The sequence below is a fragment of the Macaca mulatta genome, chromosome 4 (assembly GCF_049350105.2).
Source record: "Macaca mulatta isolate MMU2019108-1 chromosome 4, T2T-MMU8v2.0, whole genome shotgun sequence".
Taxonomy (NCBI): domain Eukaryota; kingdom Metazoa; phylum Chordata; class Mammalia; order Primates; family Cercopithecidae; genus Macaca; species Macaca mulatta.
The window spans coordinates 115367625-115383721 of record NC_133409.1 but is presented as its reverse complement, the minus strand read 5'-3'; the positions used below and the strand labels follow the sequence as shown (position 1 = coordinate 115383721).

Genomic DNA, 16097 nt, shown 5'->3' with positions numbered 1-16097 from the left:
TGTGCCAAAAACTGTTTTAGGTTAGGAATATATAAAGGAACAAAACAGACAAAAATGTATGTACTCATGGGACTTACATTCTAGCAAAAGGATATAGAAACTAAAAGAATAAACATTTTAAAATTACATCTTATTGTTGGGGCTATGGAAAAAAACAAAAAGTAGATTGGGTTAAGGAGGATCAGGAGTGCTGAGGGGGTAGGAGGGCAGTATCTGAGCAAAGACCTGAAGGAAGTGAGAGGGAAAGCCAAGTCCCCTCCAGTCTGGAAGAATAATGTTCCAGGAAGAGGAAACAGCAGGTCTAAAGAGCCCGAGACATAAGATTTCCTGATGTGTATCCAAAGAGACCAGGGGAGGGAGTGAGGGGATAGTCGTAGAAGATGAGGTCAGAGCAGCGGGGGTGGAGGTGAGAAGTGGACTCCTCGTGTAGAGCAGTGCTACTCAATGTACAGCCAGTGGAGAACCAGTGCCAGTCTGCAGACCCTTTGTTATGGGTTCGGTGGCAAGGTTAGTACAGAGACCGAGAGTAAGCACCTAAAAACATGTCCAGTAATTAGTCTAAAATGTCTGGCAAGCATGTGATGGTAGAATTATCTTTGTTCATGATATATTAGAAAATAAATAAGAGATTGCTCTTTTACCGCAGGAAGTTTGAGACACACTAATAAAAAGGTTAACAGTCATTACAAGGCCTTTATCTTTCACTCTGTGTAAAATGCAGTCATCAGTGATTTCTGAGTAGTGGCATGAGGGAACTTGCAGCCAGAGGGTGTGCAAGAGTAGAAGTAGGGAAGCCAGTTAAAAGATATCCAGTAATCCAGGTGCCAGTTGATGTTGGCTCAGATCAGAGAAGAAACAGTGGAGACAGTGAGAATGCCTCAATATGGATATATTTTGAAGGTAGCACTGATGGGATTTTCAGATTGATTGGATTATTACAGAATGAAGAGGAGTCAAAGAGGACCCTCAGTTTTATGACCTGAGCAGTTTGCAAAATAGGGCGGACATCGTCTGAAATGAGGACAGCTATGAGCAAGGCCTATTTTGAAGGGGTGGAATTATCAGGAGTTTAATTTTGTGCATGAGACCAAATTTGGAGATATCCGTTAGACAGCAAAGTGAAGGTATTGAGTAGGCAGTATGATATAAAAGTATGGAGTGTGGAAAAGAAGTCTAAGTGGAGATATAAATTTGGCTGTTCTAAGCATAGAGATGCTGTCATAAAGCCGGAAGACTAGATAAGATTACCAAGGGAATGACAATAGAGTTTTTAGAAAGAGAAAAGAGTCAAGGATTGAGCCCCGAGGCCCTCCAGTATTAGGAGATCAAGAAGAAAAGGAGGAAGGAGCAAGGAAGACTAAGAAGTAACCAGGGAGGTAGGAGAAAAACTTGGTATCCTATAATCCAAGAGAGAATAATGAATCAAGGGCAAAGGAGTGATCACCTGTCTCAAATACTGCAGATAGGTCAAGTAGAATGGGGATGGGGCCAGGTAGAAAGGTCAAGTATTGAACATTGGATTTAGCAATGTAGAGGTCATGGATGACCTTGACCAGAGAAATTATTATTTCACTATATTGTAGGAGCAACTGTGGACTTGAATGGATTTAAGAGAGAACAAGGAAAGAAAATAGAGACAGCAAGTCAGTATAAATAATGCTCACAGAGTTTTGCTACAAAGGCTAGCAAATAAATAGGCCAGAGGCTACTAGAGGAAGTAGGGTCACCATTTTATCAGATAGATTTTGAAGATAATAGAAATATCAGACTGCTTATATGCTAAAGGAATGACTCAGTAGAGGGGAAGATGGGGATGATGATGCTGGAGAGAGAGGAGAGAGTGCGCAACCAATGTCTTTAAGTAGCCTAGAGGGGAGGGGACCTAGTGCATATATGGAGGGTTTGGCTTCAGAGAGAATAGTTTATCTACAGTGAAAGGGGAGAAAGCAGAGTATGGGGCAGAGGCTGACAGGTGGGAAGATGTATTGGATGGAGTCTACAAAAGTTGTTTTCTGATTGCTCAAATTTTCTAAGATAAAGAGGAAGCAAGACCATTATCCAAGAGCAAAGTAGGGAAAGAGGTTGGGGATTTAGGGAGAAGGTCCTCTAGGAAAGAGAGAGGGTTCAGGGACCTCAGAAGTGTGATTAGTGCTCAGCTCTAAGGACCCTCTTGAGGTTCATGGTCATGAACAGAAGTGAGACTTCTCAACAAGACTACGTGTGCTGGCAGGGCACAGTGGCTCACGCCTGTAATCCCAGCACTCTGGGAGGCCAGGCGGGCAGATCACCTGAGGTCAGGAGTTCAAGACCAGCCTGGCCAACATGGTGAAACCCCATCTCTACCAAAAATTAGCCAAGCATCGTGGCAGGCACCTGTAATCCTGGCTACTCAGGAAACTGAGGCAGGAGAATTGTTTGAACCCAGGAGGCAGAGGTTGCAGTGAGCCAAGATCTTGCCATCGCACTCTAGCCTGGGCAACAGAGCGAGACTCCACCTCAAAAAAAAAAAAAAACACAGGACTACATGTGCTTTTCCAGCCATGTTCAGACATTCAGGTAAAGACACAGAATAGGAGGGGAGTTGGATTTAAACAATGTTCTGCTTTTGACAGATGAGTACTGGAAGGAATAATGGGACAAGACCCTTATTGGCTTATTGGCATGCACAAGGGATTGATTATAACAAGTAACCATGGTATTTTAACTAGGCAAAAAAAGAGGGAGAGGCCATCCAGGGAGTGAAAGATAACAAATGTGTACCATCAATGGATTAGGGTTTAGGGGTTCAAGGTACTCAAAGAGTGAGTTAGAATAATGTGGAATGGTGGTCCAAAGTTGGAACGCATGAAATTGAGATTATGGATGGGCAAAAAATATTTTTATTGACAAAGTGCCAGGTGTAACTATGAAAATAAGAGGCAAGTTTGTTCGACGATAGTGGTTAAGGAATGAGAGGCGTGAGGCATGCAACTATTTCATTGAATGAAAAGTTCTAATATATTAATTTTAAAAATGAAAATTTCATAATTCAAAAGGAACAGAGGGAAATTGATGTGTATTGCCTGTTTATGTCCTTTACCCAATTTTTCTATTAGTTATTTTTTTCTTTTTGAGGATGGTTATGCTTCATATCTTAAAGACATTACTTCTATCTTATGTGTTGGAGTTTTCATCCTAGTTGGTCTTTGCCTTTCATTTTTATGTTGAATCTTATTGTAAATATAACCTTAATGTAGTCAAATCTAACACTATTTTTCTTTATGATTTCTTGTTTTGCTTTTATGCACAAAATGACTTTTACTTTTATTTTCAACCAAGATCAGAGTGTCACTAATATATTCTTTGAACTCTTTTATAGTTTATATTATTTTAATTTTATATAAATCTATGTGGAATTCATATGGGATATAATATAAAGAGAAGAATCAAACTTTTTTCAAAGAAATTATCCAATTATTAGAACTATTTGTTAAATAAAATCCTGTTATAAATGCTAGTCTGTTTCTGATATTTCTGTTATAGTATATTGATATGCTACTTAATCTTATGCCAATATTCCATTATAGCTTTATTTATTATATGTTTAAATGTTGATATTACTAGTATCTCTTTATTATTCATTTTTAATTTTTTTATCCTCTCAAGTTATTATCCCAAGTAAACTTTAGTATCATTTGATCAAACTGCAATTTTGTAAGAATTGCATTAAATTTATAAATTAGTTTAGTTAGCAATGACACCTTTACAACATTGTCTTGCTCTCCAAGAACAAAGCATATCTCTTCATTAAATCAAGCCTTTTATGTCCCTGAGTAAAGTTATGAAGTTTTTTAAATTCAGTTTCTGCCCAATGAAATTGCCATTTTATTATCCCATATATATAGTCGTTAGTATTTTTAGCATTGTCAGCTTTATCTAAAATATCACATCGGCTCTTAAAAGAAGTTGAGTCACTCTGTTGTTCAGAGCAGTTCAAAGGATCTTCTAATTGGCCAAATGAGAACTACAAATCATTAGCTGTAGATCATTTTATTCTAACTCTACATCCAATGAGACAAGGATAGGAAAAGCTTGTTGGAAGACACTCAAAGTGCTTAATCTTTTGAGTAAGAGTAATTATCTTTTGAACATGTGGAATAAAACTATTGACTGATTTTAGCTATAAGTATGTAAAGGGACATTAAAATAGGTCACAGAAATGATAACATCTATGCTTGCTTTCATTAAAACTATTATTTACTTTAGTTTTATGGAAAATAAAAAAGCTGTAACAAGTTCAGCTGGCAATTAGCCACTCAGTTTGCTATTTTTCCATCTACACACTAGCTTCACCCCAGCTAATATCAGTAACACTTATCAGATCCAAAGGAAAGCTTTACCAAATCCAAATTATTATTTGAGAATTAATTTCATAACTAAAGACTTCATTGATGTCATTAAAGTAGCAATATTTTTAAATCCCAACAGGGAGATCGAGGCCCAGCAGGTCCCCCGGGAATAGCAGGGATGTCGGTGAGTTCAGATTATTTCACATAATTTTCACAGGTAAACGGTTCTATCTCCATGATACACCTGTGACCAGGGATCGAGACGGGCAGGCGAGCATACCATAACTCCCATGGCATTAGGTTCCTAACAATTCTAGTTTCATAAATAATGCCACCTGTATTTTCCACCTCCAGAATCCTCTATTTCTTAATTTTTTTTGTTTGTTTTTTGTCCTCTTTTATTTTCTTCCCAAGCCACTTTCATGGAGGGGAGAGGAAACCCAGTTACTATACATTAATTTATGAGCACAGCTTTGGAGAGTTTATTGTGTTTCTCTATTCTTGTCATATTTCAAGGTTTCTCAGTCTTCAAAAGACAGAGTTCTTATCCTCAGGCATGTACTTCAAGTTCCTTGTATTAAGTTGCAATCTGCCTGAGTTATTCCTTAGCCCGTTGTTATTAGCAGAGCTTTATTGCTGCTAATGTTTCCTCGTAAACTAGCCCTTCAATCCTCTCAATCATTTTTGTTGCTCTCTAGTGTCAAACGTTTTAATCTCATCAAGGTCTTTTCAAATGAATAGGAAGTGCTCCAGGAAAGGCTGAAATTATTTCTCTGAACCCTAGAGATCATTCTGATCTTCATTCATGATGCTTTAATTAAAATTTTGTGGTCATGCTTTATGAATAAGAGGCCATTTATCGTCTTTCTAGGTGCCCCTGCAGGGCAGGTCCAGGATAACATTACAGGAAAGTCAATGGAAACCATGGGCTTGTATCACAAGAAAATAAGAAGATAAGATAAGGGCCCTAAAATCATCACCCACAGTCACCCACTGAGATCTACTGACACCCAGCACCACCCAAAGCCCGGCTCATCACCCACTGCCATCCCACAAAGTACTCAGAGCCACTTTGCTTCACTCCATTAACTTCTAAGTCTAACAACACAAAATAGAGCCTCATCCATCATCTGCATCCTTTGTAGATGATGACATTCCCTTACTTAGCCATTATAGATCAAGTCAAATATGTGTATGACTGTAAAAGTAGCATGAAAATATCTTCTTTGAAAAGCCCTTCCAAATTTTTTATAAAAGGAAGTATTCTTGAAAGTTGACTACACACTTAATTCTATTCCCTCACCACTGCCCCACTCACAGCCATTGCCAGCAACATATTTGGAAATCAGTTTCTGGAAGTGTCCTTAGAGAACCCTTACAACCTGTTCCTCTTATACTCACATCCTGTGATTTGAATTTTTGTTTCCTTGTGACAAAATAAAGCTTAATTTTTTCATTGTATTCACCCAGGTGTGTCTACAAATTACATTTTGCTATTACCCTAAATTAAGCTTATCTTCTAGGAAAAAATACTGGCCACCATCGAAAGTATTTAAAAGACGTGCAACAGTGGCAACAGGCAATCCAAATGAGAAATTCCAAATATGTTTTTCAAAGAGGCAGCATTATTGAGATAAGAGGCTAGCCTGCCACTTAGTTGGATGTCTGAGATCTGATATATTTACTTAAAAAGCAGTTTTCATATGTCATAATTAAAAACATAAACTGACTAGGCACGGTGGATTCACGCATGTAATCCCAGCAGTCTGGGAGGCCAAGCTGGGCAGAACACTTGAGCCCAGGAGTTAGAGACCAACCTGGGCAACATGGCAAAACTCTCTCTGCAAAAAGTGCAGAAATTAGCTGGGCACCTTTAATCTCACTGCTTGGAGGCTGAGGTGGGAGGATCACTTGAGCATGGGAGGCAAAGGCTGCAGTGAGCTAAGATCGTGTCACTGTACTCCAGCCTGGGCAACAGAGCAAGACCCTGTCTCAAAAAATAATATAAAATAGAAGCATTGACTGACAATTACATAAATAGGAAAGGGTAAAAAAATTACATACTACAAATACGTTCAGTTAAAGATGCATATTTGATTTTTATAACTGGCCCTTCTGTGACTCAGAAGATAAAATCGTTAAAAGAATCTAGAAATAGACTATGGTGATGGCTAGATGACAGTGTGAATGTACTTAGTGCCACTTAAGTGTACACTTAAAAATGGTTTAGAGGGTAAACTTTAGGTTATGTATATTTTACCATGATAAAAAATTTTTTTGAAAAATGGTGATTGTTCTAGTTGAAGCAAGGCTGGGGCTTGCCCACGCAGACACACTGGTCACTCAGCTGATTACCAAGGGGACCCAATCCTGCTCTTCTAGAACAGATCAGTCTATCCCTTTCCAGTATATTCAGGGCTAACCAGGGATTTCCCCTAGAGCTTCTTTCTTTGCCTTTCTCTGAGGATGGCATGTGGGTTTGCAGGAGGAAGTGCCTGTGAGTGCTGGTGGTGGGGTGGTGGGGCTCCTGGTCAGCACGCTCTCCCCAGGATGCTCTGAGTTCTCCGCTGGTCCTACCTGACCTTAGGGATGACTTCCATCAATGTCCCTGATCTCTTCGTCTCAGATCCCAATGCCCGAGCCCTCCATACCCACCATGTTCCACAGTAAGAATCTTCAGGACATTGGCCTTCTTAGCTCTAACACATCTTCCCACTCAGGCCCCCAACAACTTCAGCACACACAAGCTATGGGGACCCAGGGATGCTCTCTCTAACTCTCTGTCTGCCTAGCTTTGCCACTCAGCACCGTATCTGTACCTATGGAGGGATCTTCTTCCAGAATTCTAAGCAGCAAGTTGGAAAAAGCCCATTTCTTTTCATATTTCTCCAAAACCTACTTGGCTTTCTCAGGTCTCAGCCCCACACCTACATCCCACGTCGTCTGTCTTTCCCAGCCACATTAGGTCCAAGGGACAGGAGGTGGTTCCTTCTCAGAGGCAACCCCACAAGCCTCGCCTGCACACTTGGGCCTTGTGTGCTTTCAGTCTCCACTGGACCATCTGCCCCTCTCATCCCTTCCTGTGGTCTGTCTGCTCCAGGATCAGTCGTCCAAGCCACGGTGTAGTGACACAAACTAATCTGTTTCTTTTCCTGCGAACAAAACATGGCTTTTCAAATCAAACATGATTTTTTCAGGTTGTCTTACTATGAACTTAAAAACTGTCTTGTGAAACTCAAAGCCTAGAAAAAAAACTTCTTTGATGCTTTGTGCGCATTTCTCTACTCCCAAAGTAAAGAGGAGCTGCCAGGAAAATAAGCACAAGAGGGATTTCCAATAGTGATGATACTTTGGGCTAATATTTTCAAAAGTATTCTCCTCTCCTACTCTCCACCATCCACACAAATATGTATTTAAAGAACTGCACCCCAGTCTGAAACTTACGGCCTGTGGAGTTGACTGTATGTTCCCCAGACTCTGTCCCCTTAGAAATGCCACTTTATTTATTTATTTATTGAGACGGAGTCTCACTCTGTCACCCAGGCTGGAGTGCAATGGCATGATCTCAGTTCACTGCAACCTCCGCCTCCCAGGTTCAAGTGATTCTCCTGCCTCAGGCTCCCGAGTAGCTGGGATTACAGACATGAGCCCCCATGCCTGGGTAATTTTTGTAATATTTTTAGTAGAGACAGGGTTTCACCATGTTGACCAGGCTAGTCTCGAACTCCTGACCTCAAGTGATCCACTCACCTCGGCATCCCAAAGTGCTGGGATTCCAGACGTGAGCCACCACACCTGGCTAGAAATGCCACTGGAAAGCATCATCCTTGGGAGCACTTTAAACTCAATTGGGGTTGGGGGAAGAGAAGCGTATGGTGTCGTTCAGCAATTTGGCTCCTAACATTTCTCTTCAATTGCCTTGCCAGGGGAAACCTGGAGCCCCAGGGCCTCCAGGAGTTCCAGGGGAACCGGTGAGTTGGCAGTTGCTTTCATGACAGTTGTACTTGTGTTGTACTTGCATGCAGTTTTAAAACATTTCTTGGCAATTAATTTTTGTCTGTGGATGTGTTTATAGGGTGAGAGAGGACCTGTTGGAGATATAGGTTTCCCTGGACCAGAAGGACCCTCAGGAAAGCCAGTAAGTACTTCTTACTATTTGAAATATGCTACTTAGAGAAATGCTCTAACATTATCTCCTCATCTACCACCTCAGAAATTCTGAGATTTGAATAAGCAGTTTCTAAGAACTAAGAAGATTGTGCAGATGGATTTTTGATGGCATGGGCGGAAGTTCTCACTGAGTTTCCTAGATCTGTGTGTGGTGTCTTTATGTCTTAAACAGTGTTGAAAACGGTGAGAGTTTTAAGTGTCAGGAAATCTGACTCATTATTTTTTAAGCCTAATGTTTTCAACAGACTTAAAGAAAATATAATGGCCTGTCACGTCCTAAAGTATAAAGAAAGCAAAGACTTATAGATGTAATACCTGTATGTTAAGCCAAATCCCAAAGTAGAAGTTATTTTCTCAAATTTCCTCCTTTGTATATAGGCCTTGTTTTCTTACACTTTCCTAAATCACTACTGGTGAATGTCTCATCCCCTTATGTCCTAAAAGAGCTCTTGGTTACTGATCTGTGGTGTTGATGTGACATTGTAATAATCATTCTGACTAATTCAGTCACATAAATTCATCTAGTCGCTGCTGTTTGCTGAAAATGTGTGGGCCTTTAGCGAGGGGATCTAAGATGAATAAAACACACCTCACTCTCGGAGTTACGCTTTATAGAAGGTCACTGCTGATTTATTTGCTGTGGTGTGTACGGGAAAGAAGGCGAGGTGAACAAGCAGCACAGAATTCAAGAGGCCAGTTCGGCACCTCTGTGAAACCTTCAGGGTTGGTGGCCACCATTTCCCCACAGAAGACAACATGAAGAAAATGCAATTTAGAGTCAGGAAGATCTGGGTCTGAATTACGGCTCAAAGGATTTTATGAGTCACTTAAGTGCCATGACATATGGAAAGCATTTCCAGTGCCTGGCTATGGGAGGTACTCAATAGTATTAGTTTAATTCACTGCCCCCTCTTACCTCATCATTCCCATCCCCTGCAAGGCATACCATTAAAGCCTGCCATTGAGTCCCCAGGAGATTATACAAAAAGCAATTCGTTCATCACCAGATATTTCTTGAATACCTCCTACATGCTAGGCACTGATCTAGGTGCTAACAATTCATAGCTTTTGCATTCTACTATAGGAAAACGGATAAAAACACACACACACACACACACACACACAGTTTCAAGTAGAAGAAGGTATAAGTAAAGTAAAGCTCTGGAATATTGTTCAAATAGTGAGCTCAGAGAAGATTTGCCTGCAATTTGAGCATAAACCTGCATAAAGTGAGAAGTCAAGCCATGGGACGGTCAGGGGACCATTGTCTCAGGAAAAAGAAATGGCTGGGAGAGAAACGAGCCTGATGAGGTCAAGGACCTCATCAAAAGGCATGAAGTCAGGAATGAACGAAGTGAAGGAAGAGTGGGAAACATACAGAGGGAGATGTAGGCAGTGGCCAGACCATGAAGAACTTCCAAACCAGGGAATGAAGTCGGGATTTCATTTGAAATATGATGGAAATCCACTGGAGCTTTTGTAGCAAAGAATGAAAATGATTGAACATTTTCAGGATCACTCTGACATTGTGTGGAGAGTAGGCTGTAGGGAGCAGGGTAGAGGAAGACAGAGCAGTAAGAAAACATCTCCATCGTCTCCACAAGAAGTAATGACAGTGGGAACAGCCATGAGTAGAGGAACTTAGGATGTACATTGAAGGGAGAGACAGCAAGCAAGAAAACTTGCTGGTAGACTAATCTAGCAAAGTGTGAGGGAAAGAGACCAATCACAGCTGTGGTGTAGGGTCTGAGCAATAGTGTGAGAGTGCTGCTGTTTGGTGAAATGGGGCAGACGAAGGTAAGTAGGTGGGATTGGGAGGGAGAGCCGAGAGTTCTGTTTTGGATGTGTTCATGTTGAAGCACTAGTAGATATTCAGGTGGAGATGTCAAGTACACAGTGAATATTTAGGAGAGGCCAGGATTGGTGAGACCAATTAGGGTATCTAAACCTGAGCCTGGAAAAGTGGAGTCACTGTGGATAGTAAGGGAAGAGAGCACTTCAACTGTTAGGAAGAGGACCCGACAAAGAAGGCTAAGAAACTGCAGCCAGAGAGACCGGAAGAAAATCAGGCAAGTGAGGTTTCCTGGATGTCAAGTGAACTGTTTTAAGAGAAAGGAGAAAGGAGTGATCAACAAACAGATAAGTAACATGAGGGCTGACAATTCTCTACTGCATTAGAAATGTGGAGGTCATTGGTGGGAGAGATCACCGCATTTTAGTATCTTGGTAAGAATGATCCAGTTGAGAGAGAAAAATTTGATGACACAGGAGAGTGAAGACTACTTTGAGTAGAACTGGTATACTCACAAGTGGGAATGGTCTTAACTGGGAACAGGGGCATGTCACCCTTCCTAACTGTGGGGTGTGGGGGTGCCAAAGTTGGGGTGCAAATCCATGAAGATTGATGCAACTGGTGGAGGGAGGGATGGTGAGAGGGGTCTCTTTTGTTTATTAGTGAACGAAGAATGGAGGTCGTCCAAGTGTGAGGAGTGGGGAGGTGATGATGGAGGTTGGAAGAGACAGGAAAATGTGTGAAAGAGTACTTTTGGAAAGATAGAAGGGGAGCCAAATTGAGAAATACAGTAGGATGACCTGGTAATGCTGAGGGGGCTGCTTGCAATCTGCTGTCGTACATTTAGGTTGGAACAAGCGAGCAAAGATACGTGGTTTTCTTCAGCCAGTCCACTGCTCAGATGCAGACGTGAGGTAGGCAGAAAGTTGGATGTACTCAGGAATGGGGCTCTGCTAGATGAATGAGATGAGGGTAGAGAGGAGCAAATACATATGAGTTATTGTAAAAATCTCTGACAGCAGGGCTTCCCTGCGGATAGAAAGTAACACCTTCCTATACAAAAGAGAACACTCATGATAGTCTTTGATAAATTACTGGAGACAAAAAACAGGTTATAGGGTTACTTCTTTTCTTATATTGTTACCAAAAACATGGACTACATTTTTACACTAGATTTATCTTCTTTTATTCAAGTGACACAGCTGTTTCTTTCACATCCTCTCCTTAATCAGCTTTATCTTTGTTCCTCGTGTGTCTGAATGTAATAAATTCTTTGAACCATACACTTCAGGTAACATGTTCTTAGTTAACGTACTCTCAATAATTCCCAGGATGGTTCAGAAAGGTTGGCGAACTATGGTTGGGTTGTCAACTGTGACAGATTTCAGCGTTATTTATAGCAGTGAAAACACGCAGTTCTTTGCAGTTCCATCCCACAGAATCCATTCCAGCACGATAAAAGTCCCTCGGGCTTTTAGAGGAGCTTGTCCATGCAATTGCCTGCTGGCTAAGAAATCATATTCCTCACCTTGATCTTCCTCTTCAAATCAGATCTCAAAAACACACCTGCTGTTGGGTCCTGGGTATTTGATTTGACCTCAAATACTTTTCCTTCTTATATCTCCCAGCCAATAGTTCTCTCAGTCTTAAAATCTTTAAGCAGGACTAGGCTTCATTATCACTTCTAGAACTCCCTATTAAAGTTCAAGAAACTTCCAGTTTTCTAATAAAAAGTAACTATTTAATACTGCCAAAAACCATGATTATACATTTCTTGCTTTTCTTTCATATTTCTGACTGAAAAATAACAATTGTTCTCTGACAGTTTATTTCATAGTAGGATCATACTCTGGCCATGTTATGAAATTTCCCCAGCAGCAACTGAGACCATTTACTGAGAATGATACTCTGTGCTGGAAAACCTGTTAAAAGGTAACAGAAATGTCATACTCCAGCCACCTGTGCCATGAGGCACCTTCTTACTTCTCAGGATGACCTAACAGAAGAATAAAAAAGGAAAATAATCTTTGTTCACTATTTATAGAGGACCATGCATTTTTCATGTTATTTCACTTAATTCTTAGTTTTAAGGTTATTTATTTTCCTCACTAGTGAAGAGGCTGATGCTATTGAGGTTAAGTAAATTGCCCAAAAAGGTTAATGGGACTAGTAAGTGACAGAGTCAGAATCTGAACTCAGGACTCTCTGATTCTGTTTATTTGTTTTCCATTTTACCACCTTGCTTTACCAAGCTCTCAGTAGAAATATGATTAAGGAACTGTCCTTGAAACTTTACTCTTTTGTTGTGTTTAACTATGTTAATGCAGAATTAGAAATATTAATCCTTTTTTTCTTTATAGGGAATAAATGGAAAAGATGGAATACCAGGTGCTCAGGTATGGGAAATATAATTTAAAATAAAAATTATGATGGATACTGCATCCAGAATACCTACCAACATTTAGATCAATCAGACTGATGAAAAATCTTGGCAAGCAGTGATTTTCATGTTGGTATCTCTTTTTCAGGGCATCATGGGTAAGCCTGGAGACAGAGGCCCCAAAGGAGAACGTGTATGTATATTACTATTGTGATTTTTATTCAAGTCTGTTACAACTGTCCCATCATTTGAGTTACACAATTATGTGTGTAGACCCCTGCAAATCACCAAATCTATAAAGGCTAGGGTGTAGGTGATCCAAGATCTCTACTAGATATTAAATATGACAAAGGACCCAGAGAAAGTTATGTGGTTACATCTATGTAGTTGGCCTTTGTACACAGCCAAGTATACTTTGCTATTTAAATTTGGAAAGCTTTTATTATCCTCATGTCTCAGACTATATCTCTACTATAACCATCACCCATATTCTTTTTATCTAGAGTAAGGTTTCTCAACCTCAGCACTGTGATTATTCAGGGGCAGATAATTGTTGTGGTTGGTTCTTTTGGAACTGTAAAATGCTTAGCAGCATCCATGGCCTTCATCCACTAGATGCAGTAGCACTACCATCCCTCCAATTGTGACAACCAAAAGTGTCTCCGGACATCACCAAATGCCTCCTGGGAAGCAAAATCAGTGCAATTGAGAGCTGCTGACATTCAGAAAAACTAAGTAAAGAAGGTGGTGTGAGGGGTTAGAGAAATGGAAAGGGTGACTGAAAGTATAGTAAAGTTACTAGTAATGCCAATTATGTTATGTGTTTTTGTGTTGTTTGGAACGTTAATGTCATTATTGCAATTTCTCTTTATTTCCTTTAATGAACCTCAACATTTTCTAGTAGAATTAATTACTAGAATTAATTTCCACTAGAATTAATAGAATTAATTTCTAGTGGAGTCATGCCACTGCAAGAAGTTACTCAAACATTGTTACTCAGTGTAATTCTATTAAGGGTTGCTATTGTATGTGAGTGTGGGCACATATGTTTGTATACTGGTGTCTAGTTTGCTAACTTTTATTTATTATTATACAAGTCATCCATAATAACTGAAGGAATTGTGAAAATATAGATGATGTAAATTTAAAAGGAAATTTTAAAAGGCTGGGCACAGTGGCTCACGCCTGTAATCCCAGCACTTTGGGAGGCCGAGGCGGGTGGATCATGAGGTCAGGAGATCGAGACCATCCTGGCTAACACAGTGAAACCCTGTCTCTACTAAAAATACAAAAAATTAGCCGGGTGCGGTGGCGGGCACCTGTAGTCCCAGCTACTTGGGAGGCTGAGGCAGGAGAATGGTGTGAACCCTGGAGGCAGAGCTTGCAGTGAGCCGAAATTGTGCCACTGCACTCCAGCCTGGGCGACAGAGCGAGACTCTGCCTCAAAAAAAAATAAATAAAATAAATTTAAAAATAAATAAATAAAAGGAAATTTTAAAAATCTACCTTATCTCACTACACAGAGATAAGCCCTGTGATATTTGGACATATTTCCATCTCTCTCACTCTAATACATAATATACACATATATTTATATATATTAATAGAAACATATACTTTTCCAAAAAGGAGCTTATGCTGTCTTGTATATGAATTTTTTCACCTAATAATATATATTGATTATCTTGTCTATAAATATAAATCTGTATCTGCCTTTTAATTGCTGTATGTTATTCTACTCTTTGACCATACCTTATTTCACTTACCTAGTCTGCTGGGCATTTGGATTCCTTCTAGTTGTCATAATAATAAACATCACTACAACGAATATCTTTGTACCTAACCTATAAAATAATTTTAATATGTTAAAGATTGCATTTATCTTGCACATGATCAGAATATTAATCATTGATCAAAGTGTGCTGATATTATTTCTAGTCATCTCAGAAATGTCTCCAAATGTGAGCTGGAGTGAGACCTGTGTGCAGATATATTTTTATAACTAAGACAGTAGCATTGATACTGGGCCCAACTGCTTTTATTTCTTTCTACATGGCTTCTTTCTATATCAGATTCTATGATCACATAAATCTCTGTAACTGTTCATTTATTTTTATTTTTTAAGTCAAGAGAAATAGAGTTTGGCCTTCTGCAGAGTAGTCACATTTAAAAGAATAATATAATGAGATATAGGGCAGCTTCAAGCATCATTCCATCATATTTGGTGTGAGGATCACCTCCTGGAGTTATGCAACTGAATATTTGAAAATTTATTACTGAAGCAACTGCCATGATCCGTCTCTCTCTCTCTCTCTCTCTCTCTCTCTCTCTCTCATTCTCTCTTGCACAAACACATACAGTAGTAGACACATTCCAGGATAAAAAACAGCATCAAGCAAACTTCAAATCAGATTTAGTCACATCTAATATAATATTTTACTAATTATGACATCTTGTTCAACTGATTCTTGTTTTTTGTTGTTTTTTTTTTAAGACAGAGTTTTGCTCTTGTTGCCCAGGCTGGAGTGCAATGGTGTGATCTCGGCTCACTGCAACCTCCACCTCCTGGGTTCAAGCGATTCTCCTGCCTCAGCCTCCTGAGTAGCTGGGATTACAGACATGTGCCACCACGCCTGGCTAATTTTTTTGTATTTTTAGTAGAGACGGGATTTCTCCATGTTGGTCAGGCTGGTCTCGAACTCCTGACCTCAGGTGATTTGTCCGCCTCAGCCTCCCAAAGTGCTGTGATTACAGGTGTGAGCCACCGTGCCCAGCCCAACTGATTCTTCTATAGTTCATTTATACTATCAAGTAAATGATCTCAGTGACATCCTCCCCCCAGTCACCTGCTTTGATCTTTTCAATGGCTCTCCCTTCTCACCTTCCTGTGGGTATATATTTAGGGCACAGGGATCACACTCACGTGCACACACACACAAACATGCACACACATGCACATGCATACAAGTGTAAAGCACAAATACAGAAAACAAACCTGAAGCGTCTAATAAAGACCAAACAAACGGGAAAGCCACGGGTGGGAGAGCACATGATTTAGGAGAGATTTTGAGTGTCCTGAAGTTATTTTAAGTGAAAAGTCTCAGTAATGAGATCCTCTTGGCAATCTTCCTTTATCATTGCAAAGGAGACCCAGACCTCAAGTGATAGCTGGTATTGACTCTCAAAACTGCCGTCATCCTAGATGGGCAACCAAGTACAACTAACATTCTCACTATCTTTTATATGTTAAGTACTGCCAAGGTGCCAGGCATTGTTCTGAGCACTTTACTTGGGTGAATTCATTTAGTTCTGAAAATAGCCCTATTTAATGGATACTATTAATATGCCCCTTTGTAGAAGGGGAGGCTAGGACACAGAGAGTTTAAGTTATTTATCCAAGGCCCAACAGCTAATAAGTGCCAGTATG

General features: G+C 40.0%; 1 protein-coding gene across 2 annotated transcripts in view; it reads left to right on the top strand.

Annotated features, from left to right (window-relative positions):
* COL19A1 (collagen type XIX alpha 1 chain) overlaps positions 1-16097 on the top strand; it is a 331016-nt gene that overhangs the window by 288908 nt on the left and 26011 nt on the right. For both annotated transcript variants that reach the window (XM_015136650.3, XM_015136652.3), the window contains exons 42-46: positions 4468-4512; positions 8255-8299; positions 8404-8466; positions 12651-12686; positions 12819-12863. In XM_015136650.3, the coding sequence (XP_014992136.3) occupies positions 4468-4512; positions 8255-8299; positions 8404-8466; positions 12651-12686; positions 12819-12863 (234 nt within the window). The remainder of the gene's footprint in view (positions 1-4467; positions 4513-8254; positions 8300-8403; positions 8467-12650; positions 12687-12818; positions 12864-16097) is intronic.